The sequence below is a fragment of the Corythoichthys intestinalis genome, chromosome 17, assembly GCF_030265065.1.
Source record: "Corythoichthys intestinalis isolate RoL2023-P3 chromosome 17, ASM3026506v1, whole genome shotgun sequence".
In the NCBI taxonomy this organism is placed as follows: Eukaryota; Metazoa; Chordata; class Actinopteri; order Syngnathiformes; family Syngnathidae; genus Corythoichthys; species Corythoichthys intestinalis.
In genome coordinates, this window is record NC_080411.1 from 27,968,192 (window position 1) to 27,994,887 (window position 26,696).

At 39.5% G+C, this 26,696-nt stretch overlaps 1 protein-coding gene and 1 long non-coding RNA gene across 2 annotated transcripts; both read right to left on the reverse strand.

The window, feature by feature from the left end:
- Positions 1-7,802: 7,802 nt before the first annotated feature.
- On the reverse strand, positions 7,803-8,350 carry LOC130905791 (uncharacterized). Its single transcript, XR_009061152.1, has 2 exons — positions 8,175-8,350; positions 7,803-8,052 (listed from the first exon to the last, which is right to left on the reverse strand). It is a non-coding gene; the product is annotated as an uncharacterized LOC130905791 (long non-coding RNA).
- Positions 8,351-9,812: 1,462 nt separating this feature from the next.
- Positions 9,813-22,832, reverse strand: pou5f3 (POU domain, class 5, transcription factor 3). The gene is made up of 5 exons (XM_057818063.1): positions 19,935-22,832; positions 19,757-19,868; positions 17,671-17,801; positions 17,294-17,458; positions 9,813-12,679 (listed from the first exon to the last, which is right to left on the reverse strand). Exons 1-5 carry the CDS (start codon positions 20,682-20,684, stop codon positions 12,416-12,418), a joined length of 1,422 nt encoding a protein of 473 aa, XP_057674046.1. The 5' UTR covers positions 20,685-22,832; the 3' UTR covers positions 9,813-12,415.
- Positions 22,833-26,696: the final 3,864 nt, after the last annotated feature.

Consider the following 26,696-nt stretch of genomic DNA (forward strand, 5'->3'; position numbering starts at 1 on the left):
TCATGATGCACCCTCCACCACGCTTCACAGTGGGAATTAGGTGTTGATGTTGCAGAGCTGTTCCAGTTTTCCTCCACACATGACATTGCGTGTTACTCCCAAACAATTCAACTTTGGTTTCATATGTCCACAAAATATTTTGCCAAAACTTCTGTAGAGTATCCATGTGCCTTTTTGCGAACATTAAACGAGCAACAATGTTTTTTTTTTTAGACAGCAGTGGCTTCCTCTGTGGAGTCCTCCCATGAACACCATTCTTGGTCATAGTTTTACATATAGTTGATGTGTGCACAGAGATATTGAACTGTGCCAGTGATTTCTGTAAGTCTTTAGCAGACACTCTAGAGTTATTTTTGACCTCTCTGAGTATTCTGCGCTGAACTCTTGACTTCATCTTTGGATTGATTTACAGAACCACAAAAATGAGAACTGTAACTTGATCAAAGTCCACATTTAGGGCTTTTAATTCATTTTTCCAAATATTGGTACAGTAAAAATGCATAGTTTTGAGTATGGGCGTAGTCAAAGAGGTCCACTACTAATATTCACCAACCCTAGACAATACTTATTCTGATTTGTGAATTTACAGTGCAACAAAAATGAGAACTGTAACCTACCATCTACTAAAATGACCCGTTGCTCAGGGGAATCGCATAATATTGTATTGATATGACAGCGCATGTAACGCACATGTAGATGGAGTGGTTTTAAGATCAGGCTACTTTATTTAATTTTTAAGCGATGACAATGGTGGTGTTATATACAGTATTTGAGTGTTGAGTGTTTTTAAGAGTTGGGAACCACGCAAGCACACGGAAGTGCCTTGCCCCTCGCTGCATTTACCGTAATGTTTGGATTACGCAGGTGCGCTACTTTTAGGGTTCGCTCATTTGACCACGGGCCTTACCAGTCGGCCTTTAGCAAATATACCGCGGTTTCACGGTATCACAGAATTGCAATTATAGCTCTAAAATGGGTTATTTTGAGATAAATGGGTTTAAAAAAAAAACTTTTTTTCCATTGACCAGGACTTTATTTTTCACATATTTGCAAATTGGAATATCAACGTGAATATAATGTTAAAATAAACAAATTAAATAAAAAATTAAAGCAACACTTGGCAACTTTTCAATTTCAGTTGATTTTAGCGAGCACACGGAAGTGCCTTGCCCCTCGCTGCATTTACCATAATGCTTGGATTAAGCAAGTGCGCTACTTTTAGGGTTCGCTCATTTGACCACGGGCCTTACCAGTCGGCCATTGTACATGAGTAACAAGTTGTGTTGAATGTAGAGCTGCTGCTTCTTACACACGCATAACGCACTGTGCATAAGGCACCTTATGATCTGAGGGGCAACACAAGTAGGCATGTGCCGGTATGACATTTTGACGGTATGATAACCTTAAGCAAAAATACCGCGGTTTCACATTATCACAGTATTGCAATTATAGCTCTAAAATGTGTTATTTTGAGCTAAATGGGTTAAAAAAAACTTTTTTTCCATTGACCAGGACTTTATTTTTCACAACATATTTGCAAATTGGAATATCAACGTGAATATAATGTTAAAATAAATAAAATTTGAAAAAAATTTTTTTAAAGCAACACTTGGCAACTTTTCAATTTTAATGATTTTAGCGATGCCTGTGGACAAAAGCTGTAGTGTTTTGCCTTAAGGAAGACCGTTTCCCATGAGGACCAGCGCACACCCGCATAGTGTCGTAAAATCATGATGGTCGCCTGCAGATGGATGAAACAACACTTCTGTTTCCAGCGGCTGTGTGAAAGATGAAAAGTACCGTATTGGCCCGAATATAAGACGGCCCTGATTATAAGACGACCCCCTCTTTTTCAAGACTCAAGTTTGAAAAAAAGACTTTTTGAACACCAAATTAATTTTTATACAGAAAATAATTACAGTACATCCGAAACAAATGATAATAACAATATATTTGAGAGAAAAAGCATGTTATTTTGCCTCATTCAAATCTTAATATCTGAACATTTAAATATGTTAACTAAAGTGCATTCACATGCATAAATGAATGGCTTCTGGTTTTTGAAATGTAAATAAACCTATCTATTGTGATAAAACAACAAAATTGCAATAACTGCATTAACCATCAAAGTGAAGTCTAACTGTAACTGTAGTCTTGAAACAAATCTGAATAAGGAAAAACATTGCAATAAAATAATGCAAACTGGTTCAACTTGAGAGTAGCTGAGATCTATCATGACAGAACATCACTTTAATGATATCTGGCGCCGTCTAGCGTCGTGAATGGGTATAATGTCTAGACCGCCAATATAAGACGACCCCCTCTTCTTCAGTCTTATTTCAATGCAAAAAACACCGTCTTATATTCGGGCCAGTACGGTAATAAGGTAATGAATCCAGTGTGGCCAAACAATAGCATATGACGGTTAGCAACCGTGTGGCTTAGTGTGACGAACACCCACACCCCATCCAAACTCATCAGCGCTGACGAGTTCAGTTGGATGGGGGGGGGGGGGGGGGGTCAAGCCAATAAATACAACATATAGACCAAACCCACAGTCACAGCTCAAGTTACTCAACATTAGAACAAAAGTTTTGGTAATATAGAACTGGACTTAAACAATATATGATGCAATTGATTTTCAGTAAAACACATACCACTACTACTATTAATATGAATTAGTTGAATATTAATGGAGAGCGAGAGTAAGAGACAGAGCTCGTGTGTATTCATTATTTACACATTATACACATACACACACACACCCACACACACACGCCCTCTCTCAACACAGAAAGTCGCCAGAGAAAAAAACACCACCGGCTGTTTTATGAAAATGTTATTTATACCAGGTGTTTACAATGGCGGAAGACTACAAAAGTAGGCTACTTGTAGAGCGGAAACTAGTTAGCTGTCTTGGCGTGCCAAGTAGCCACGTTATCTGTCCCGTTAACAAGCTTACGTTAGAGTATTTGTTTTACCATCGCTGGACACACTAAATACGCAGGAGTGAACTCTCATAGCTAGTGGGAAACTTCATGACAGTGTTTGCTTACCTTAAATCTTGTGTAAAGTGACGGATGATGGTCACGTAAATGTGTAAACCACCCTCCGCAAGCATGTCTTGCACGTCGTCTGTCCCTCCTCCTCTAAGCCACGGCCGCCTGTTTCTTTTCGGTAGCTCAAGTACTCCCATACTAGCAGATTTGTCTTTTTTGAGGGGGGAAAAGCTCAGGTGCAGGGTCACCGAAAGACACAGGACAGAGCAACAACCGGAGGGGAGGAGTGAGTGCTGCTACTCTAGATACAGGAAAATGTTTACAACATAATTGATGCCTGTTGGGCAGCTGTTTGTGAAATTAAAATAGGAACATTTGCACTCTTTCTCAGAGTGCTGTTTTTTGTTTGTTTTTCCGAAGTAAGGTTTTGCTCCAATTTAATAGTTGAAAATGTTAAGTGAATATTGAAACAATACTACAGTGCAGTGTTGTTTTTGGCAGCCATTTTAATTTTCGTCTTAGTCTTTTGGACGCAAAATACTTATTAGTCTTGGTCATATTTTAGTTATTTCAAAATGTGTTCTTCTTCGTCTAGTTTTAGTCGACAATAGACCCCACTCACATGACGTCACAACCACGCCTCCGCGCCATATTGTCCGTCAGCTCGTCGTGTTTACGCCTTACCGCTACGTAAATTCCTCCTATTATGGTGTTTTTTTCTGCTCGTTAACATTAATAATCAAAATGGTGAAGGCGTGTGTGGTGGTTGGTTGCAGTAACAGAGAAGATAGACGGAGAAACTTGAAGTTCTACTGTATTCCGAGAGACCCAGAGAGGAGAGCGAGATGGACTGCTGCAATTCGACAAGAAAACTGGGCACCAAACGATCACCACAGACTATGTAGCAGTCATTTTATACCTGGTAAGAAGCATTTAATATACTGGACTGTCTCAGGAAATTAGAATACACAATATTCTAATTTTTTGAGACAGTCCTGTGTATATATACAGGACTGTCTCAGGAAATTAGAATACACAATATTCTAATTTCCTGACTGTCTCGAAAATTAGAATACACAATATTCTAATTTTTTGAGACAGTCCTGTGTATATATACAGGACTGTCTCAGGAAATTAGAATACACAATATTCTAATTTCCTGAGACAGTCAGGAAATTAGAATAATGTGTATTCTAATTTCACAATTACACAATATTCTAATTTCCTGAGACAGTCAGGAAATTAGAATATTGTGTATTCTAATTTCCTGAGACAGTCCTGTATATATACACAGGACTGTCTCAAAAAATTAGAATATTGTGTATTCTAATTTTCTGAGACAGTCCAGTATATTTAGAGGGTTTTGGGCTGACAACCACAATTAAGATCATTGCAAGGCTAATCGCCGACAACATACAGTTTCAAATTCAAGATGTTTATTTTTACCCTCATCATTTTTTAAATAATATTTAGCTGGTACCAAGTGAAAGAAGCTGGCCTCGTCTACGGATCATCAGTTAAACAGCAGTGTCCAAACTTTTTGCAAAGGGGGCCAGATTTGGTGTGGTAAAAATGTGGGGGGGCTACCTTGGCTGATTTACATAGAACAATATATTTAAACAATTTTTAGCGAGCCCTTCTGTGTGTCACATTTGCTTTATTATTATTATTTTTTAATTCATTTCAACAATCTCGCCTTTGTGGCGTTCTCTTTCGACACTCGGGTTCTTGCGAAATACTGCTGCTGTGAAATTAAACTAGCTTCAAGTTGCTATAATTTCTCACTGAGTATCTTCCTTGTAATGTTGTACATGTCAGCGTGTCTTGTTTGGTAATATCGTGTCACATCGAACTCTTTGAAAGCAGCGACTGTCTCTTTCCAAATGAGGCAGACACAGTTGTTGCGCATTGTATTGAAGAAATAGTCCAATATCCACCTATCCTTGAAGCGTCGGCCATCGCAGTCAACTTTTTTTTTTTTTTTTTTTTTTTAATTGATTGTCGCCATTTTAGAAAATTGAAAGTAAAGGGTCACACGGGGTAATGTTGCTTAGAGTGCTGCTCTTAAAGTTTTTCAAAGTTTCGTGAGAATAGGCTGAGTTTCTGTGGACAAGATAGTTGTAGATATCAGGGTAGCAGATGTCAGACAGAGACGGCGAAGACAGCAGGTCGAAAAATATCGATTTAGGCATCAAATATGGGTCTGGCGAATGGATAGACTGAAGCTTTTCCACATAACGCCTTTTATGCAACGCATCCAGTTAACAGCGTCTGAAAGCACCGGGGCTTCCATGAATTGCACTATAAATTGCACGACAAATTGAAACCATTGAGAATACAGATAAACAATGACGGACAATATGGCGGCCGGATACAGCGACACGTCATTGTGTGACTGTGGTGAGTGGGGTTTATTCTCAAAACACTTTTGTTTATAAACATTGTCTTTTAAAATTTTATTCCATGAATAAGTAAATAAACAAAAGGTTTCCAACAGTTTCGAATGAACATTGACAGAAAAGCACATTATTGTATAGTCTACAATGACACCACGAACTGTGTGTAAAAAGTTTTCCAAGAGTTTGAAGCCACTCACTGAATCACCGCGTTAAATGCTAATGCTAACGCAAACACTATGCTAACGCTACAAGCTAGTTTAGTGTGTGATAATCACTCAGTACAGACCTTTAAAGGCTAAAGCAACATGCCATAGCCAAGATAAGAAAACAAAACTTACCAAGTGGCACCTGATACTTGTTTCATAAAAGGAGCCTGGAATGGGCACAGTTTACTAACTGGCCGGTGAATAAGCCTGTGTGTGGGTCGACAGGGTAAGGGACAGGCGCAGCATGTCGCATGAGTCACACAACCAAACACTGCTAAATGCCTGCTAAATACACATACGAGAAGAAAATATCACATTGTGAATTTATGAAGGAAACTATGGCGAACTGTAATCTCGTTCTAGTCTCATCAGACGACAACTGGCATCCATCTCGTTATGTTTTCGTTTTGGTCTCCCAAGACACGTTTTTAGCTCGTCATCGTTATGAAAAAAAAAATGTTCAGTGACAAAATATATTCATTCATCATCGCTTACAAAACCAACACTCCTGTAGAGGTTGTTGATATATATATATATATATATATATATATATATATATATATATATATATATATATATATATATATATATATATATAATAGGGCTGTCAAAATTATCGCGTTAACACGTGGTAATTAATTTTTTAAATTAATCACGTTAAAATATTTGACGCAATAGGGAATGGGACGTACTACGTCATTGTTTGGACCCGCCTCCATGCTGGCAATATAATTCACTTCCGGGCCGGCAGAGTCAATGCGGATTGTAACGTGTGGTAGTGCTAAGCTAACTCTTTCGGTGTTTTAGAAAGAAAATATGGGTGCTTATTGTTGCGTTACCGGGTGCAACAGCGTCTCCTACGACAAAAAAAGGGGTTAGGAAAAATGGACTCACTTTTCACCGTTTTCCTGCATGGAGGACCAAATATCAGATCACGAAGGTACGACGGATGGCTGGATTGCAGCGGTTCGTCGGAAAAGCATTTCTTATGATCATATTTCTGCTGGAATGAGAGTGTATTCCCCTCATCTCTACTCTTGTAAGTTGAACGATTTATCCGTTTGGTTTCAATACGTTTTTTTGTTTTTTTCTTTACTGTTGTGTAAATCTGCCTCAGTAGCAATGCTAATCTACTCCTCCTCATCACCTACCTGTTGTGTTACTAGGAAAACCTGCATATGAAATGCTGACAACACATCCCGATTGGTCACCATATCTCTTCTTGGGTTATTCTGAGGTCAAGCGCACCACATCGGAGCGTTGAGAGGTTGGAAAGGCGAAGAGTGCACGCTGAAACTTCAGTTTGCTCTGCTCTTACAAACACGATCCCAAGTGTTATGAAAAGTCAATAAAATATGAATACCAAAACATGACTTGAACAACTTCTTGACAAACTGTAACTGCTTGTTGTTTACTTCAGGTCTTCATAATAAACAGGTGTAATAATTACAAAGTCAGGTGACTTAATTTTGTTATTCTATTTGGAATATGCATTGACAATTTTTGGACAGTGTTGTAGACAAGAACTGGGACTGATAAGTTGCAATAGATTTATTTCAAGTAATGCAATTTCTCCAATACGATATTTGAATTGACAGTTTAAAATCTTTAAATTAGTGCAAACAAGGCCCACCCTCTGACGGTGGCAGCAAATATTATATAAGTAATACACAAATACAAGATCACAATAAACGTGTCTTTGTCAAAGCAGTTTAAAACACTATTTACTGGCCTTGGGTAAATTGCCAGACAGGATAAATATGTGCTTTAAAGTTCTTGCATTTCCATTTTAAGTATTGCAAGTACTAGTCTCCAACACAGTATTTGAACTGACAGTTTAAAATCATTTTAGTACAAAATGGCCCACACTCTGGCAGGGGGCAGCAAATATTATAATACATAATACATTATAAAAAGCTATATACTATATAAATACAAGATCACAACAAAACCTGTATTTTTCAAAGCAGTTAAAAAACATCCAGTGGCCTTAGGTAAATAAAGGTGTATAAATATGTACTTTACAGTTCTTGCATTTCTATTTTAGGTATTGCAACTTTTCCAACACTATTTGAATTGACAGTCTGAAGTCTACATAAGTGCAAATAAGAATATTATAATTTAAAAATAATAATAGAATATATAAATTCAACATTACAATGAAAGGTGTCTTTGTCAAAGTGGTTAAAAAAAAAAAAAAAAAAACGTCACTGGCCATAGTTAAATAGCCAGGCAGAATAAATATGTGCATTAAAGTTCTTGCATTTTCACAAGTTAAAAGCCCGCAGTTCATCGACGAGAAGGGCAGACCCAGATGGCGTCTGCTGCAGGGGCTTGTTTGAGTCCGACACAGGACAAATGGAACCACTCCATTGAACAAATTTTCTTTGTCAAATGATCCAAGAAGAGAGATGGTGACCAATCGGGATGTGTTGTCAGCAGGTTTACCTAGGAACACAACAGGTAGGGGAGTCGTAGTAGGCGAGCATTGCTACCGAGGCAGATTTACACAACGGTGTAAAAAAACAAAAACGTATTGAAACCAAAAGTGGATAAATCGTTCAACTTACAAGAGTAGAGATGACAGGAACACACTCTCATTCCAGCAGAAATATGATCATAAGAAATGCTTTTCCGACGAACCGCTGCAATCCAGCCATCCGTCGTACCTTCGTGATCTGATATTTGGTCCTCCATGCAGGAAAACGGTGAAAAGTGAGTCCATTTTTCCTCACCCCTTTTTTTGTCGTAGGAGACGCTGTTGCACCCGGTAACGCAACAATAAAGCACCCATATTTTCTTTCTAAAACACCGAAAGAGTTAGCTTAGCACTATCACACGTTACAATCCGCATTGACTCTGCCGGCCCGGAAGTGAATTATATTGCCAGCATGGAGGCGGGTCCAAACAATGACGTAGTACGTCCCATTCCCTATTAACGCACATGTCCCGCTCAGACAGTATTCTGCCTTTGGTAAGTTTTACAGCAAGGTTTTTTGTGCTGTCTAACAGCGAACTCTTGTGGTCGCTTTGCGACATGGTTTATTGCTTTCTTGCCAGTTCATTATGGCTGCACGACGTCTCGGGCTGACGCCTACGTTGTAATGTTGTGCTTATATGATCCTTGGACAAGATTTGTCCGTAAGTATGGTTGTTGTAAAGAATGTACATATTATGTTAGTAAGCGAAATGTTATATTTTTTGTATGAGACGCTTTTTGTTTGTTTAGTGAACCTGTATAGCATGCTAAGCTAACGTTGTTGCTAAAGCAATGCTGGTGTACTTTTTTTTTGTAGTTTCACTACGGTCTAAAGAGGACAATGGTTTGAGGCCATTTTATTAATAAATCAGATGAAAAAGGAAGAAGTCTGATTATTAAGGCGTCGTTCACTAGCTGTCTAGCTTTGGAAAAAGTACACGCTTCGGAGTGAGGACAGCATAGACAGATTTAAATGACAGTAGAGTGAAATGCCCACTACAGTCCTTATGTACCGTATCTTAAATGTATATATCTATCTTGTGTCTTATCTTTCCATTCCAACAAGTTATTTTACAGAATATATATATAATTTACAGAAAAATATGGCATATTTTATAGATGGTTTGAATTGCGATTAATTGCGATTAATTAATTTTTAAGCTGTAATTAACTCGATTAAAAATTTTAATCGTTTGACAGCCCTAATATATATATATATATATATATATCTTTTTTTTTACTTTGTAACAGAAAATTTGTCAATCTTTACTGGGGAGTCCCGTTTAACAAAAAAAAAAAAAAAAAAAAGTTTTTTTTTAATGAAATTTCCTGTCATATTGAATTTGCCCTAGTTATTTACACAAATGGCTTATGCAGCGGTGTTTTGCAGGCTGAAGATAAGATGACTTGCATTTATGCAACGTGAGCAAATTTTGATGAAATGTGATAGGAAATGTGCAATATCACCAGTTAAACTTGAAGCCCATGACCACATCGCTCTGTTCAAGTTGATAACTCCTTTCCAGTCCTCAGGCCGAAGCACTTGGTTTCAACCTTTTGTAAAGATACAGTATGTATACTGTATACAGTATATACTGGCTTTTTTTTTTTTAACTCAAAATTAACTGCATGGTTTAATATTAACAGCAGTAGACGTCCAATCCATTTGAACTGAGTGGAAGGGCAGTGACTGATAGTTTCAGTGCCACTGACAGGTAGGCCTATAGGAGTTTAATCCATTCGAACTGGGAGGGATGCAGTTATCATTACATGCCTGTTAAAATAAATTGGACAACTAGCTCTGTCAATAGCAGTGAATGAGTTAACATAAAAAAAAAAAAAAAAGGTCCTGAAGCACCATTACTGACACAAATTACACCAAAATGAAACTGACGCACACAAATTTATGGTAATGTAAACTTTTACCTGGCAGCTGGTGGGCAACAATTAGTTTAAATCATTAAAAAATATAGGGGTGAAAAAACTCACGACTTGATGTTATGGTGAGTTAAAATGCTGACCGTTACATGCATTGTGAAGCTGTGACCCATTTACAATCTGATATTGTTTTTTATCAAGCGTGGCTAAAATGTTTGAGTAAAGATAATGTCCATTTTAAAAAAAGGCCGTTTTAACTCAGCCTTTGACAGTGACAGATGTCAACTCCATTTGAACTTGAAGGGGCTGGCAGTTCCCAGTTCAAATGGATAAGACGTCAATGAGATATGAACATCAGAGGTTGGACAACTTATTTTAAAAAGATGCACAATGGTGTGGAAAAGGTATCTGAACCTTTTAGAATTTCCCACATTTCTGCATATAATCACCATCAAATGTGATCTGATCTTTATCAAAATCACACAGATGAAAATAATGTCTGCTTAAACCAAAACCACACAAACATTTATAGGTTTTCATATTTTAATGAGGACAGCATGCAAACAATGAAGTGAACCCTCTGCCTAAGGAGACTTAAAGGCCGATAGAAACCTATTTTTACCAAACATTTTAAGTCAAGTGTGTGCCCAATCACTGATGAGTGGTTCAAAGCTGCCCTGCCCACAATAAAACACACAAATTGTCTCGATGAGAAGCATTGTCTGATGTGCAACATGGCTCGGCCATAAGAGCTGTCTGAAGACCTGCGATCAATGATTGTTGATCTGTATAAAGCAGGAAAAGGATACAAAAGCATCTCTAAAAGTCTGGATGTTCATCAATCGACAGTCAGAGAAGTTGTCTACAAATGGAGAGTTTGGCACTGTTGCGTCTAAATGGAAAAAAAAAAAAAAAAAAAACCTTGCTCGTTTAATGTTCGCATAAAGACACGCCACAGAAATTTGGCAAAATATTTTGTGAACTGATGAAACGAAAGAATTGTTTGGGAGCAACACGCAACGCCATGTGTGGAGGAAAACTGCTCACCAACATCAACACCTCATCCCCACCGTGAAGCATGGTGGAGGGAGCATCATGATTTGGTGCTGTTTTGTTATCTCAGGGCCTGGACACCTTGCAATCATTAATGGAAGAATGAAGTTCCTCAGGATGTTTTGCAGGAAAACTTGAGGCCGTCTGTCAGACAGTTGAAGCTAAAAAGAGGATGGATTATTCAACAAGACAATGATCCAAAACACAGAAGGAAATCAACTTCAGAATGGTTTCAGAAAAACAAAATACACGTTCTGGAGTGGCCATGTCAAAGTCCTGACTTGAAACCCATAGAGATGCTGTGGCATGACCTACAGACAGCGATTCATGCCAGACATCCCAGGAATCTGACTGAACTACAGCAGTTTTGTAGAGAAGAATGGGCGAAGATTAGTCCTGATCGATGTGCCAGACTGATCTGCAGCTACAGGAAGCATCTGGTTGAGGGTGCTGCTGCCAAAGGGGGGCCACAAAATATAAAATGTGATGGTTCACTTATCCCCCTCCCTTCTGTCATTGTTTGCATACTATCCTCATTAAAATATTAAAAACTATAAATGTTTGGTTGGTTTTAGTTAAAGCAGTTTTTTTTCATCTGTGTGATTTTGACAATGATCAGATCACATTTGATGGTGATTTTATCCAGAAATGTGAGAAATTCCAAAAGGTTCAGATACTTTTTCATACCACTATATGCAACTTTCATTTGTTCACTAGGCATCAAAGGAGGTAAAAAAACATACATACAACATGAGAAATATAAAAGTTGACACTTAGCTGTTGTTACAAAAATTGTCAAGTATAGGATAGGAACAGACCTTCACCTGAGATGAAATGTTGAAAATGTGCAATAAAAGCAGAGGAAATTAGCAGCAAGGATCATTTTGTTACCAGATCCTTAAAATATTGCATTCAAACTCCTGGGGAAAAACAACATGTTAAATAGCCATTATAGATGATCAATTACTGAAACTTTTCTTCAAAAAATGTCAAAAAGGCACTTTTTACAATATGAAAATACTGTTTTCATCGCGATAGCTTTCCCCAACAGTCTTTTTTCCACCAAAACACCGGAGTTGAAAATTAGAATAACTCAAACCACATTTCCCCTCATTGACTGTCAAATGACTTTTCTGACCTCCAAGAAAAAAAAAAAAAAAAAAAAACTCATTCACAGGACACAAAAAAAAACTAAAGGCCACCTTGCGTCAAATGCACTTTCGGAAATCCGGCCTACAGAATGACATAAAAGGTTATAGTAAAATACTTCCAAAGTTGCTGGCATGGAATAATCAGTCGCACACAATAACTGTGATGGGGAGAACCTTCAACTGTCCCGCAATCCGTGGAGGTAGTTCCGGTAGTTTGGACGGAGCTCGTCTTCTGCGGGGTCTGTAGCATCTATCCAGTCATGTGACCAACCAGTCCAGGGTGCAGCGCTTGCTTCAGGACGTCAGGGCGATGAAGCGCTGGCATATAAAGCGTGGGCGGCGGGCCTCCGGGATAGGTAGCTGGCGGAGGAAAGCCCTGGCTGGGTACGGGGGAGGCAGCCATGTTGAGGGGCGAAGGGCTCTGCTCATAGTACTGGCCGTCACATTCTTCATCCAGCGGGAGAGCCAAACGCTTTCCCTTCTGTCTCCGGTTGCAGAACCACACACGGACAACCTGCATGTGACAAAGTATGGTTAACAGAGTAAGCATGCTTCTGTGCATTTTTGACTTGTTTGATTCTATGTTCCAATGGAACGAGAAACAGACATACTGCAGATTACATCAAAAAAGAATTTACATAGTCTGTGGCTCATTTACAGAGGATATCAAATTTAACCTTTTGGTTTAGTTGAGCACAAGAAAACACCACAGGCAGCAATGGTCCACATAGTCATCAATAGATTGTCACGTCATTATCAGAAGGCATTTTGGGTCGTCTGCCGAGTGATCGTTTTGCATAACGATGATTCATTTACTTCAGTGAGGACAAAAGGCTAAGAATTGATTGTCACCCGAGGAGAACGACTCATCAGTGGAGCAACTTTCACCTGATAAAAACTGTCCTAGAAGACAACAGCAATCAATTTCAACTTTTCACCGATTATTATAGTTTACTGCGGTGAACTGAACCGTACAGTTTGATAGAAAATTGGCTTTGGTGACATGCAAATGCAGCTAAAAGTCCCATTAAGCTCATCCAAGATGTAAGAAGGGGATAGAAATACACATTGGTAACCATAATGATATAATCAATGAATATTTGTACATACGTATTTACATAAATCACGTTTTCCATCCACAACTAGGGCATGACTTAACTGCTTTTCACCTCACTCAAGAAGTAGCATTTGCAAGCATGTGACCTACATCATAAAATGGAGTGCTTGTAAGTCAAGGTACCACAGTGTAAGGCTTAAAGCGGTAGTTCAGAATTTTTAGAATTTTTAGTTGGTGGGGTTGATTTCAACAAATTCTGTGCAGTTTGCAAGTTATTTGTTAGTTTTGAGGCTCCGGAGTGGCTACGCTAGCACGAGTCAATGCCACCTTCCTAGCATGTCAATAAAAGAACGATACAAATCTACTAACAGATCCAACAAAGTCAAATAAATTCAAAACACAGATAATTTTTCCAAAACACCTATGTGGCCAAAACAATATCACACCAAACTGCTGTGATTCATTTCACTGTGCAGGACAATTTTTTTAGATGCGTAATACGACCGCAATAGAGAAGAGTGCTTCGGCCATTTGTGCTCACGCTACCTCCGAAAAAAGGTGGGAAGTCGGACTTATACCACTCGGAGGGTACAAGTTGCGACCTCAAAGCATTCCAAGCCATGTAAACATCAAACATGGCTTATAGCGACAAGTTGTTTTTATTTTTACCATCAAGAAACATTTTGACCTCCAGCAAACCTGCCTTCTCGAAAGCGATCAAATAATGATCCAATGATATTTTTGCAACATGGAGAAATGTGCATTTAGAGGCTGTGAAAACAGACAAAAGAAGTGGGCAAAGGAAAGTTTCCACAAATTCCCTATGAAGAACGAGGAACAATATAAACTGGTTACTTGCTGCTGGCTACGACATTACTCTGCCCTGCTCCTCTGCAGAGCTTCTGGATTACAAATGTTGCTGTTCATACTGCATTTATTTACATGCAATGGTAAGTTTTAATAATTTTATCCTGAAAACATAGTCAGCAGCAGGGGCGGACTGGTAATCTGTGGGTTCTGGAGGATCACAGAACGGCCGGTGCCCTGGACGGCCGGCGGCCGCCATTCATTATGCATCACTGTTTTTATCCCCCCTATCCTCTGATTATCTACAGTTCGCATCCAATCCGACAGGTGGCAGCAATGCGCCTGGCTTTTCACCGCCAATCTGATAGACTAGGAACGACGAAAGCACAGAGTAGCCTTCTTTGGTTCCTTCCTTGTGGAAGCAAAATAGCGACGAGTGTTAATGCACAATATGGATGGTGGTGGCAAAAAAACTGAAAAGAGCAGGGTGGCGCGGAGAAGGTTAGAGAGAAAAAATTAAAGAAACTGGAGAGTGAAGCATTAAAATGTCATAAATCGACAAATATTTTCGCAAGCAGCAGTCTGGCTGCAACGGCCACGTCGGGTAACAACAGCTCAGCTCCCGGCGATGGTGAGAGGGAGCTGCAGCCGCTCTGACGTGCAGACGGTGCTGGGAGAGAGAAAAGAAGAGGGAGGGGGCAACGATAAACTGTTGGAAGTTCCCCAGACAAGCGCAGGGCAAGTAAATTGGGATGAAGAGGGTTACTTGCTCTGTAAACTGGCAATTGTTATCCATCAGGTAGCTACATTTTAAATCAAATAAATGACAATTAAAGGGTTAGTGCCAGCTAGTCGATGTACCCGTTTGCAATCGTGTCAAGTTACAGTATGCTAGTCCTACTATCCCTCTCCTAAGAAAAAATATTTTAGCCGTAAAACAATGTATGCACACGCAGCATAGCAATATTAATTCAGAAGAAATATAACAAAATATTAATAAAATGAATGGTTTTACTTTAAAGTTTAGGTAGTTAAATTGATGTTATATACATTATTAATCATTTATATATCGTTTTGTTTTCTGGTTAATACTTTCCAATGAAGTTTATGTATACAGGATTTGTCTTGAAATGTGTATTGTATTTTCATTGAAATTTATTATTTGTATGGCAAGATTAATTATGGCAGGGGTCTCCAAACCGGTCCTCAAGGGCCGCTGTGGGGCCTGGTTTTTGTTTTAACCGATCGAGTACCGACAGTTTAACCAATGAAGTTTCTGCTAAAACAAGCAGCACCTGACTGCAATCAACTGATTACACTTGTAAGACACCAGATTGGTGCAGAGGTTTTGTCTTGTTTTGTTGGAATGAAATCCTGCGCCCGCCGCAGCCCTATGTGGAATAGTTTGGAGACCACTGAATTATGGCATAAACAATGAAGTCATTTTATAGACAGAGATCTATAGAGATATATTATAATTAATTGGATACGTAAAACTTGCTTTGAAAAATAAATTCTTTCATTTGTTTATTCAGGTTGATCATAGAGCTAGTACAGAAAATGAATCCAACTCCAGTTCAGCCTTGCAGTACTTTGAACGCCCGTAGTCAGACAGTCACAGTCTCGACACATTTTCTTCATTTTTCTCTCAAAGTGCACGAAATTGGTGCATTTTACAATAAAATGTAAAAAAAAAAAAAAAAAAATTCTCCCGGGAGGGGCATTTTCCCGGACCCCCCTATGGGGTCTGTGTTTCCCTTCGTATAGCGATTCTTATGGGCTGGGCTGAGTCAAAGTCCAGGGCTGCTTTTTAGTCCCAGTCCGCCCCTGGTCAGCAGTATTGATTGCATGGGTGCATATGTTGTTTTTTATTGGATTGCTAAGATGGCCCAATTGACTCGTGCTAGCTTAGACACTCCGGAGCCCTGAAACTAACAAATAACTAACAAACTACACGGAATTTGTTGAAATCAACTCCACCTAATAATTAAACCCTCGCTAACTCAAAGATTAAGCCTGATGTCAAAAATCCTGAACTTCCCCTTTAAGGGGTTGTTCTGCTTCTGGGTCGGGGCGATGCCGTAGCCATGCCTTTGACAACGTACCCTGCTTGGACCCTACACCGTAGCCTGACGTGCGCCTCCTAAAAATCCTGACTATGCGTGGCTGTGACTCGTTGCTACGTGAATGGCAAGGACCGTGATGTGTCCACATACTGTACAACGTCATTGCTTTCGTGGCTAGCTGTGTTTGCTGGTGTGATATTAAAGGCTGAATTCAGCGAAGAAGATCATCAAATCTGCCCGCTGATATCTGAAAATATTGAAAGTGCATCTCTTGGTCCTTGCCCCTCACTGGGTAAACAAGTGTGGCAAATTCACCCGTTCTCTGCCTCGGCAAGTTCAAGGGTCGGACAGACCACCTCCGCAAATGTTTTCTTCATCTCCTGCGTTTCGCCATTTGAAGTAAAAACAATTCTTGAGAAGCAGCTACTCTGTCTCTGACATTAAAGAAATCAAGGAGTTCTATCTGAAGCCCCGCAAAATCCACATAAAGATAAGGATGCACCCCCCCCCTAGTGACTGGGCGGCACACGACAGCGCAATGAGTCACTTCTACGCAGAACTTCAAATGCTCATTGACGGCGTAGGGTCGACGCCGTCGGCACGACACAGAAGAATAAACAAAGCCTTAGAAGTAGTGATGCACGATAATACATTTTTCAACCGATAGCGATAACCGATAATTTCCTGCCCCTTCCACCCGATAACCGATAATGATAAACCGATAATAGCCGATAATTCTATTCAAATATGTATGTAAAATTTTAAAGTATACAAAAAGATCAAACGTTACTGTGCAAAAATGTAGTTTAGGGGTATTTTTTCCACATCAAATGTGAACAAGTAGTAAATTCCAACAACTAAACAATGGCAATGACGTGTAATGGTAAGCTTTTGGCAACAATTACTTAGAGCGTAAACACCCAAGTTGCACAAAAATGCCTTTAAAAGTAAGCCATTCCTAACATACATCACATTACTACACTGCAAAAACACCTTAAAGCTAGCAGAATTGGACAAAACTGTTGATTGCACACATTTGGAGGCTAAATCAAGTATACAATTATCGGATTGCATTATCGGTTGAATTTCGCTTTATCTGGATTATCTGTGTGACGTCATAATTGCCATTATCGCCGATAATTATCGGTGACCGATATTATCGTGCATCTCTACTTAGAAGGGAAAAACAATAACTTACATCTCTCTCCAGTCCCAAGTCATCTGAAATGTGCGTGATCTCTTGAGTGTTGGGTTTTGGACACTTGACAAAGTAAGACTCCAAAGCCGAGCGAACGGCTCCTTCAAGGCTGGTCCTCCGTTTCCTCTTCCTGGTGTCCACAAATACCCGTTCGATCTTGTACATCTAAATGAGAACAGGAACACTTTATCACCACTGTTACCTGTAAGGCCTTCAGTCAAGGTCAAGGTTCGGAAGGCTTTACAGGCAGTCACAATGGCAGCTAGGAGTTTCCACTGAGGCTCTCAGCAGGACGTTTGCCCACTGTGAAACCCCCCTACAGATGTGTTCGTCTGTTGTCTTGTAAAGTAGATGACAGATGTCGAAAGAGGACTTACATCCTGGGGATTTTCCGACGTTTCGGCCTCATTCAGCCATCTCTGGAGGAGGGGCTTCAGCTTGCACATGTTCTTGAAGCTCAACTGGAGGGCCTCGAAGCGGCAAATGGTCGTCTGGCTAAACATCTTACCTGGAGCCATCCCACCCAAAAGACAACATGACATCACTTAAGCAGTGTACACGCATAGCTACAAATCGGGATGAATCAGGGCATTTTCCTCCTTTCCACTACAGTACACTGCATGTCCTGTAGCACCATGCTGCCTCTCATAGGTCAAATGTGGCACTACACCATACTTGGTGGGAGATTGAAAATTGGAGGTTCAGACTGTGGTGGTCCAACAGGTTATTATTTAAAAAAAAAAAAAAAAAAAAAAAGGGGGGGGGGCAGTGAGTTGCTCTGACAACTGCAATTGTGTTAACTTTTTATAGGGGACCTATTTAAATCAGTAGCAGCAGCCAATGACAGCACTAGGTGTCCAATCCATCCCCAGTTCAAAATGGATTGGATGTCTTGCGTTGTCAATTTCACTGAAAGATTAGTTTAAATAAATAAGGCGTTTATCATTGTTATTTTTTATTTATTTATTTATTTTTTTTAATTTTTGATTCAATCATAAAAATATCCAAGAAAAATATTGTACTGTAATAAAAAATTCAATAATGATTGAGACCTGTGCACATTTTGGGTCATGTAGGCCATACTAGAAAGCAAATGTGCCCACGTATGTGGACGCCAGGTCCTAATAGTTTTATTTTATTTTAATGAACAAAAAGTCTCATTTGCCACCGGAGGATTAAAATTAGATAAATTAGACTTCAGAATTAGATGAAGAAGCAATTTTTTCAAATTCAAAACCAATAGATTTAAGTTTGCGAGCTAATAATTTAGCAAATTCCCATTTAAAATTCTTCTCATTTTGAAAGCATGTTTTATAAACGGCTCAAAACTTGAGACCACGCTGTCCATTGGTCTGTTGTATTCCCTCATACCAAGTGCGAGTCAACCTTCCACTGAGCAAACCAGTTCCTCCTCCAAACAGATCGAGGATTAGCAGTTAAAAGAAATGGATTAAGCCTGTAAATTGGGAGAAAACCAGTCCAAAACCTGGTCTAAAAAGCCACTTTGCCTAGATTTAATCAGCATACAGCATAAGGCTCTGCATTTCTTCACCTTCACTGAACCCCTTAGACTTACTCACCAAACCCCTAGGGTTCGATTGAACCCTATAAACTAGGAGTGGGAACCTCTTGTTACCTCATGATGCGACATGATTTGCGATACAAAGCTCACGATAACGATCTGACGATACAACGATTATCAATACATTGGTCAGGAAATCATTCCAGGATATTCTACAAACAACTAAAAAAACAGAAAAACAAGCTCCTCCTGTAAATTGGAATGGGTTTATCACTAGTAGACGTCCAAACCATTTGACGGATTCAAATGGATTGATTGTCTATGCCCATCAGTGACAGCCAATGTCAGGCAATGAGGTAATTTTGGGCCATTTAAGGTCATTTACCTGTTGATTTTCAGTTACTTCCTGTTGATTTTGGGGTATTTCATGGGTCACTTCCTGTTCTGTAACTCAAAATAAACAGAAATCACCCAAATGAATAGGTAGTGACTCAAACTCAACAGGAAATGACATGTAAATGCCCTAAAATGAACAGCAAGTGACCTGTAAATGCCCTGAAAATCGGACAGAATGACTGTGAATGCTCTGGTTTCCAAAGAACAAACATTCCCAGTCTAAATGGATTGATTGTCGAGCACAGTCAATTGAGTTAGTTAATTGAGACACTATTATGGTGGAAGATTTTGGTAGCAACTTGTTTTTTTTTTGTTTGTTTTTTAAACATTGACACCTTTTTAAAATGATATCTCGATTCTTGGCAGGAGCATATCATAACCTTTTGAGATACAAAGTATCACGATATATCACCATTTCGATATTTTGTCACATCCCTACTATAAACAGTGGGAAATTTCTATATTGACTATTTCTCTTGCCTGCAACAGCCAACTGTTGCTACTATTGTTAATATGACATTTTTGGTTTTAGTGTAACAACTTACCATAAAGGTTACCTAATGCAAGGCCAACATCAGCTTGAGTGAAACCCAGAGTGATGCGTTTGTGCTTAAGTTCTTTGGCAAACTGCTCCAATTCTTCAGTAGAGAGGTTTTCCTAAAGTACAGTGTTGAAGCCAGAATTTTAGTTGAGTTAAAGATGCAATTTTGAGGGAAACCTTACCTCTTCCGAGTCACTACACCCGCCGCTGGACGAGCCGCTGCTCCGCGTAGACGTGGCCGGGTTCTGGCCTTGAGGCCCGGGGGCGCCCTGGGCAGGGTTGGCGCCGAAGAAGGCATTCGCCGGCACGCCGTTGCTGGGCGGCGAGGGTGACATGGACGGCGAAGACGCGGAAGACGTCGACGGATTCTGGTTGCTGCTCCCCCCGCTGCCGGGCGGCGTGAGGTGGCTGATACCTGGCCAAAAGGACGGGTTCCAGGGGCTGGAGTAGAAGACTCCAGGCATGGCGGCTGAGGCCGGCGGGTAATGTTGGAGCTTCACCTCGCTCGGGTACTCGTCCCCGGTGTCTTTTTCCGTCTTGATATCGGTGAGCTTGATTTGCTCGCGGGTCTCGGCAATGGGGGGGCTCAGGTTAGTGGGATGCATGGCCGCGGCCATCCCGGGAACCTGCCCGGTGTACTCGGGCGGAGCGAAGGCATACCAATGTTTGGGCTGGCCGAACTCCCCGGCCTGGAGCTCGGAACCTCGGTAATCACCGCCGCCCACCGGGAAGGGGAAAAAGCTCTGAGCGGCGGCGGACGGCAGGCCACCATAGGCGGACTGCTTGTAGAGCACGCTCGCTTCTGGCAGGGGGAGCTGGTGGAAGGGCGAACCCCCGAGGCCCTCGTGGCCCAAAATCTGCGAGCAAGCCCGGCTGAAGTCATACGGGCGACTTTGACACTCCGTACCCGGGCTTTGGGATCTTTCAGACATCTTGGCACTGTAACAAACACTCCTCAATGGAGACGACACCCCCCCCCTCCCAAAAAGTTCTTAGTCAAAACTAAAGTCCAAGAGAGTCGGTGAACAGGTGACTTGGCCCAACATAACCACGGAAAGAAGGCTGCAAATTAGTCCATTAAAGCCGGCTGTCGCGTAACCGGTTCAGGGCTTCAGGCTTCGACTGAGAGTGCTGGCCTCCAAACGTTTTGCTAATGTTGGAGATCATTAGCCTCTTCTCTCATTGGCTGACGCACACAATTATTCAGAGTTGAAGGTGAAGTTGTTAATGACCTTGGTAGCCCCTCCACACCCAATCAAAAACCCGTGGGCGTGCTTTCCCTTAACCCTTCATAAGGCAAGTGACTATTTTTGCTAATTAAAAATAAATAAATGACCACATTGTGGACATCACATTTTCCGTCAAGTAGTCTGCGATATAAACATATGGTATCCAAGTGTGGCCTTCATGACCCCAAAATGTGATGTCCATGTTAGTGGATGCCAGGTCTCGAGTATAGTTATAGACTTTATTAAATATGATTGTATTGTAATATATTTTAAAATATATATTTTAAATATAAATAGAATTATAAATTGATAAAATGGTAAAAATAACAAAATTCTTTTAATTATAAAGGATAGAAATTTAAATACACTCCTCTTGCGGCCACCACCAGTTTTCCCACCCCATAGTTTTTAAAACATTGCCTGGCATTGACAACGATAGACGTCCAATAAATTTAAACTGTGAGGATTGGCTGTGAACGGGCATGTTAAAATGCCATTGACAGCGCTCGACGTCCAATCCATTATGACTGGGAGGCTTGGCAGCGACACTCACACTGCTGTCAATGGCAGCCAATGAGTTAAATGAGTGCCCTATGAACGGTTAAGTAGCAGCAACTATAATCTAAACAAGTTTTCTTAAATCACTTACAATGCTAAGCATCTACAAGTATGATTCACAAATATGTTCTAATGACTGTTTAGACAACCCATCTTTGCACAAGACGGCTTTGATATTAAAATACACTAGTACATTATTCGGCCTTTTGGTTACCTAGCTTGAGAAAATTGATTGCAATTCTGAAACATTCATATTGAAATAACCATTTTTTCCCAAAGACATTATGGTGATTTTGTCTTGATGTATGTTTTTACGCTATAATGGTTGCTCAAATGATTTATATCACTTATTTGATCACATTCTGAAGGCATGTGTATATATATATATATATATATATGTACAGGGGTGCACATAAGTGGTCCGCATGCGCGCATGCAGACTGGACGTAGACAAACGCGCTGGCCCTCAACGGTTTCCATACGCTTTTGCGTACCGATGGCTGACCACTGTATTTGCGGCGGACACTGGAAAATAACTTCTCAAAATGTAGAAAAGGCAGGCCACACTGAGTAATTACTTCCGTGTTCCCCCACCCCCGTCAAAAGACAGACAGACGACAGAGACGTCACCGGAGCTACCGAAAAAAAGGACTTTTGCTGAAAAGTGGCTTCCAGAGGTACCATTGCTAGAAGCAAATGATGCTCGCACGGAAATGCGGTACAAAATGTGCCGTGACAATCCCAATGTCGCCGATAAGAGCAGTGCGCATTTTATGTAGGGTCAAAGAATTTCAGCCATCCAAACTTTGAAAAGCACGAAAAAAACAGAGAGCATGTGGCAATTAAGCAAACTATCGATGTCAAACAGAATCCCACTCGCCCTATGGACATGTGGCGGAATAAAGGTAATGAACAGCGACATGCACTGATAAACGTGTTTTTGCTCGCATTTTACAAAGCTAAACATGCACGTTCAATGAGGTCTTATGAGGAGGACATCCCACTTTTAAAAAGGCTTGGATTTAATGTGGGAGCCGCATAATGCCCTTTATTTTGAATTGGTGCTTTTATGTTTATTTCTTTACATTTCACTTCAAAGTAATGGCAATTTTGTTGTGCCAGTTGATGTTAATCAAGCATTAATTGTTAATATAATTAATTAAAGTTAATTGGCTCTAAGTAAAGCTTGTCATAAATGTATCGCATCAGGCGGGTCGGCTCTCAAGCTCAATGAGGACCAAGTCACATCTCCAGGTCCTCCTCTGAGAACCTGGGCAAAAAAATTATGTGCACCCCTGTATATATATACACATATATACATATATACATATATATATATATGGCGGACAACACAGACAAGGCTGAAAAAGCAGTTTATGCTCTTGAACACCTCTTTTGAAATAAACTGCTGTATTTAAAGCCAAAAGAACTGTTGTGTTTGATATAACAATATGTCTATATGCTGCCCTAGCAGTTTCATGACGCAGTACGCCCCAGAACTATTTTTAATTTGTCCGTTTTACCCTGGAGACCCCCGTTTACAGATGTCGCGCAACCGCTTTTGTTTCAACCAAGCAAAAAAAAAAAAAAGGTAGGTAATGATATTATTCAAAATGTCTGTCATTTTTAACTTAGAATCATTAATTGATGTCTAATATTTTGCTAAAAAAAAAACACTTCAAAAAAATTATTCACTAGCATATTTTAAACTTTTGAACAAATTACGTCACAGTTAAAAAAAAAAAAAAAAAGGTCTGTAAATCAGTGACGAATATCTACCTCATAACTATTGCAAAATTGTTTTGTTTTTTTTGGGGGGGGGCTGTCGCATTTTCCCTGATATTTTAGATGATAAATAATCGATCCAAACAAAGAAAAATTGAAAAAAGACGTTTCTAAGGGAAAATATATGAAAAAGAAAATCTCGACCACTCTGTGATGTCTGCGATTTCTGCATCGCGGCCCTTGTTATATTACCATGTTTCACCCATAAAATCCCCCCAAAATGTGGCTGTGGCCATTCAAAACTGTGTCTTGACACTCGGTGATACATGCATGCTAAATGGAGTTTTTGGATCGAAAAGAGGTACTGTAAGTGCGCGATAATACCTCGTTAAAATCATGGCGTCTTTAATTATGCTCTCTCATGCTTTCACCACCAGTTAGGGTTTCGCAGTTTAAAAAAATATCTATATATTTTTTAAACGTCCTCCTGTTAAAAATTTTTCTTCCCCCAGAAAATTGAGATTTTAAGCTTTCCAACAATGCATGCATATCAGCCATTTTAGAAATTTAGCCAAATTGGGGGTCTTAGAGAGGAATTTCAAGTCACCTGAGTGTTTTCCGCAATATACATATATATGCATATGCATACATATTCAAATAAATGTCAACTCATGCTTTGTGTTTGTTTGTTAGCGTGTTAAAAAATTGTGACGGTCTTTGAACTTTCTATCTTTTCTGTTGTTGTTAATTTCACATTTTATAGAAAAGCATTTTACTTTTAACTTAATTTTGTTTCAAAGTGTCGTGAAAAAAAAATCTGCTTTTGTTCATTCTATAGTTAAATGAAATGGAACATTTTGTATTACAATGAAAGAATACAAACAAGTTTTTAACCAAAAATAAACTCCGTGATGATTGCGTTAACCTTTAAAGAACTTGATGGGGAGAAAACCTTATGTAATTATATACATTAATCCAGATTATTTTTATTGAAATTATGCAAAATGCAAATTAGAATTGCAAGTTTGAACCTAGTCTAATTTCCACAGATTTCCACATATAGGCTGCGTTTGCACTTAAATAACATAGAGGTAAGTAACTAACAATTTGAGTATGATACAAGTGTATGTCATCAGTATGTGTGTGCGTGTGTGTATTGATTAAAAAAATGTATATGATATAAAGTATGTATATAAAGTGCTCTATACAACCCCAACATAAAAGAATGTAACATATACGTTAGGAGCAAGGTGAAGAGTATAAAGAAATAAATGAATAAATAGATAAGTTAGCATTAATATAATAATAAGTACATGTAAATATGTGAAGGAAACAGCAAAAACAAGATTTGTAAAAATAAATAAATAAATAAATTTAAAAAAAACTGAAAGTAAATATAAGTACAACTGAAAAGTTATGTCTATTTCAGGGACATTTTATAGATAGTCTCCCTGAATTTTATAAGACACTTCAAAACTAAAGTGCCAATTTGCTCCTGTTTACTCAATTTATGTTGTCACTGTGGGTATCTTTTGCGCACTCAAATGCGTGTTCTTGCAGCATAAGAACAGTAGCATTGGAGTGAACTTCTTCTATGATCGGGTCAGGGGAGTGCCCCCCCACCGAGAGACCCTCGCGGCCCAGGCCCCTGCGTGCACAGATGCGCTCCCCCCGGCGCGCGTCGTTGGCCGCAGATTGCGGCAGGAAGACGCGCCGCGGGGTGGGAGAGGGGGGAGGGGGGCGCCATTGTACCGGCCCGGCCCCGGGGGCACCCTGTGGATTGCAGATCCCGAGTTGCGATGGTCGGCCATTAGCTCCTTTTCACATTGAAACAATACGTCTCGGCCCTTTGATTTCGCCCCACACCCATCATCACCCCCCCACCAATATGAAACAAACACCAGGCAGGCTGGAGTTTCACTCTGCAGGTCTGCTGAGATGCTCAGCCAGTAAGTCTGTGTGGCATATTTCAAACACACACGGAAACACGAGAGGCGCACTCATACACTATAAACTTATCTTTGGAGGTACTTGCATCATAAATTATTTTGCCAACTGAATTTACTCTGCTTCTTCATTCGTTTAGAAATGATAAACCCATTGGGTGCCATTCACTGCCATAATACATCCATTTCATTTGAATTGTTCAAATGCGTTGGACATCTAATAGTGACAAACTAATTTGAATTCGTTTTAGAATGGTGAAAAGCTAGGCCGTAGGTTTGGTCTCAATAGTGGTAGGGACGACATAACAGCATAAACTGCATGTACACTTTTTGCAGGGGACGGGACAGTAATAGGACCAAACAGATTGGGTGAACTGGGGGTCAGGGCTACATTTCCCACCAATATGAACCTAATTAATTGATAGGCTAAATGACTAATGCAAAATAAATCTGTATTTATCTATACTAACTTTCACACTGCAAATTTATAATGTCTTAATCTGATAGTTTTTCTTAAATGTAGTAGAATAATGTTTTCCATTTTGTTTTGACTATGTCAGACTTTTCAACTTACTTTAAGTAAAAATATATATGTTTAAGCCCATTCATCTAAAGGTTGGTCATTTTTCACCTAAATCTTGGGAAAAAATGCATTCAAATAATATTTTGAAAAATATCGCTCCTTAATTAAGAACATTTCTGACAAGTTTTTCTTTCGTTTTTTTTTTTTTTTTTTTTTTTTACGAATAAATATATAAACGTTTTGCTTGAAAAAAGTATGTTAAGCTTATTTTCAATTAGCTATTTTTCTTATTTCAAGAAATCTGATTAAAATTTACTTAAAACACTGGCAGATAATTTAACTTTTTCTTCGATTCATGGATTTACACTGGAAAAAATGAAATATAAGTTCTCAAAATTGTCTGTCGAAATAAATATCACAAAAAACTTAGTCAGGGAATAACAAAGTAAAAATAAAAAAAATGTAGTGATTTTCCTTCAGGTAAAACACTACTGCTTTTGTCCACAAGCACAGCCAAACTCAACAAAAAAATGACAGCTCCTTTGGGCTGCTTTAAGACCACACAAATAGAATTTCAATAAAAACTGGGGAGAAGGGGCAAACCTTGGTTCACTACATTTCCTACAGTTTAATTAACATTAACAGTAGAAAACATACAGGAGGATATTTCTCTCAAAGCAGCTTCCTCCTCGAGTTCGAGGAATTCACACAAATTAATGTTATGCTAACTCTGATGCATGGCAGACTTTCAGTCGCAAAATTAGTGCTGTGTTCGCCATCTCCACAACATTGACGAGTCTTTTTACATTACTTACAGGCGGGAAGAAAAATCTCTCTCGGTGGAGGAGGCGGCATATTGTATTTTGGGGGGGGGGGGGGGGGGGTGTCAAGTCATCAGCCAATCAAACGTGCGTTTGAGAGGAAAAAATGGACTGGCACATTCAGCAAGTGAAAAGGTGTCAA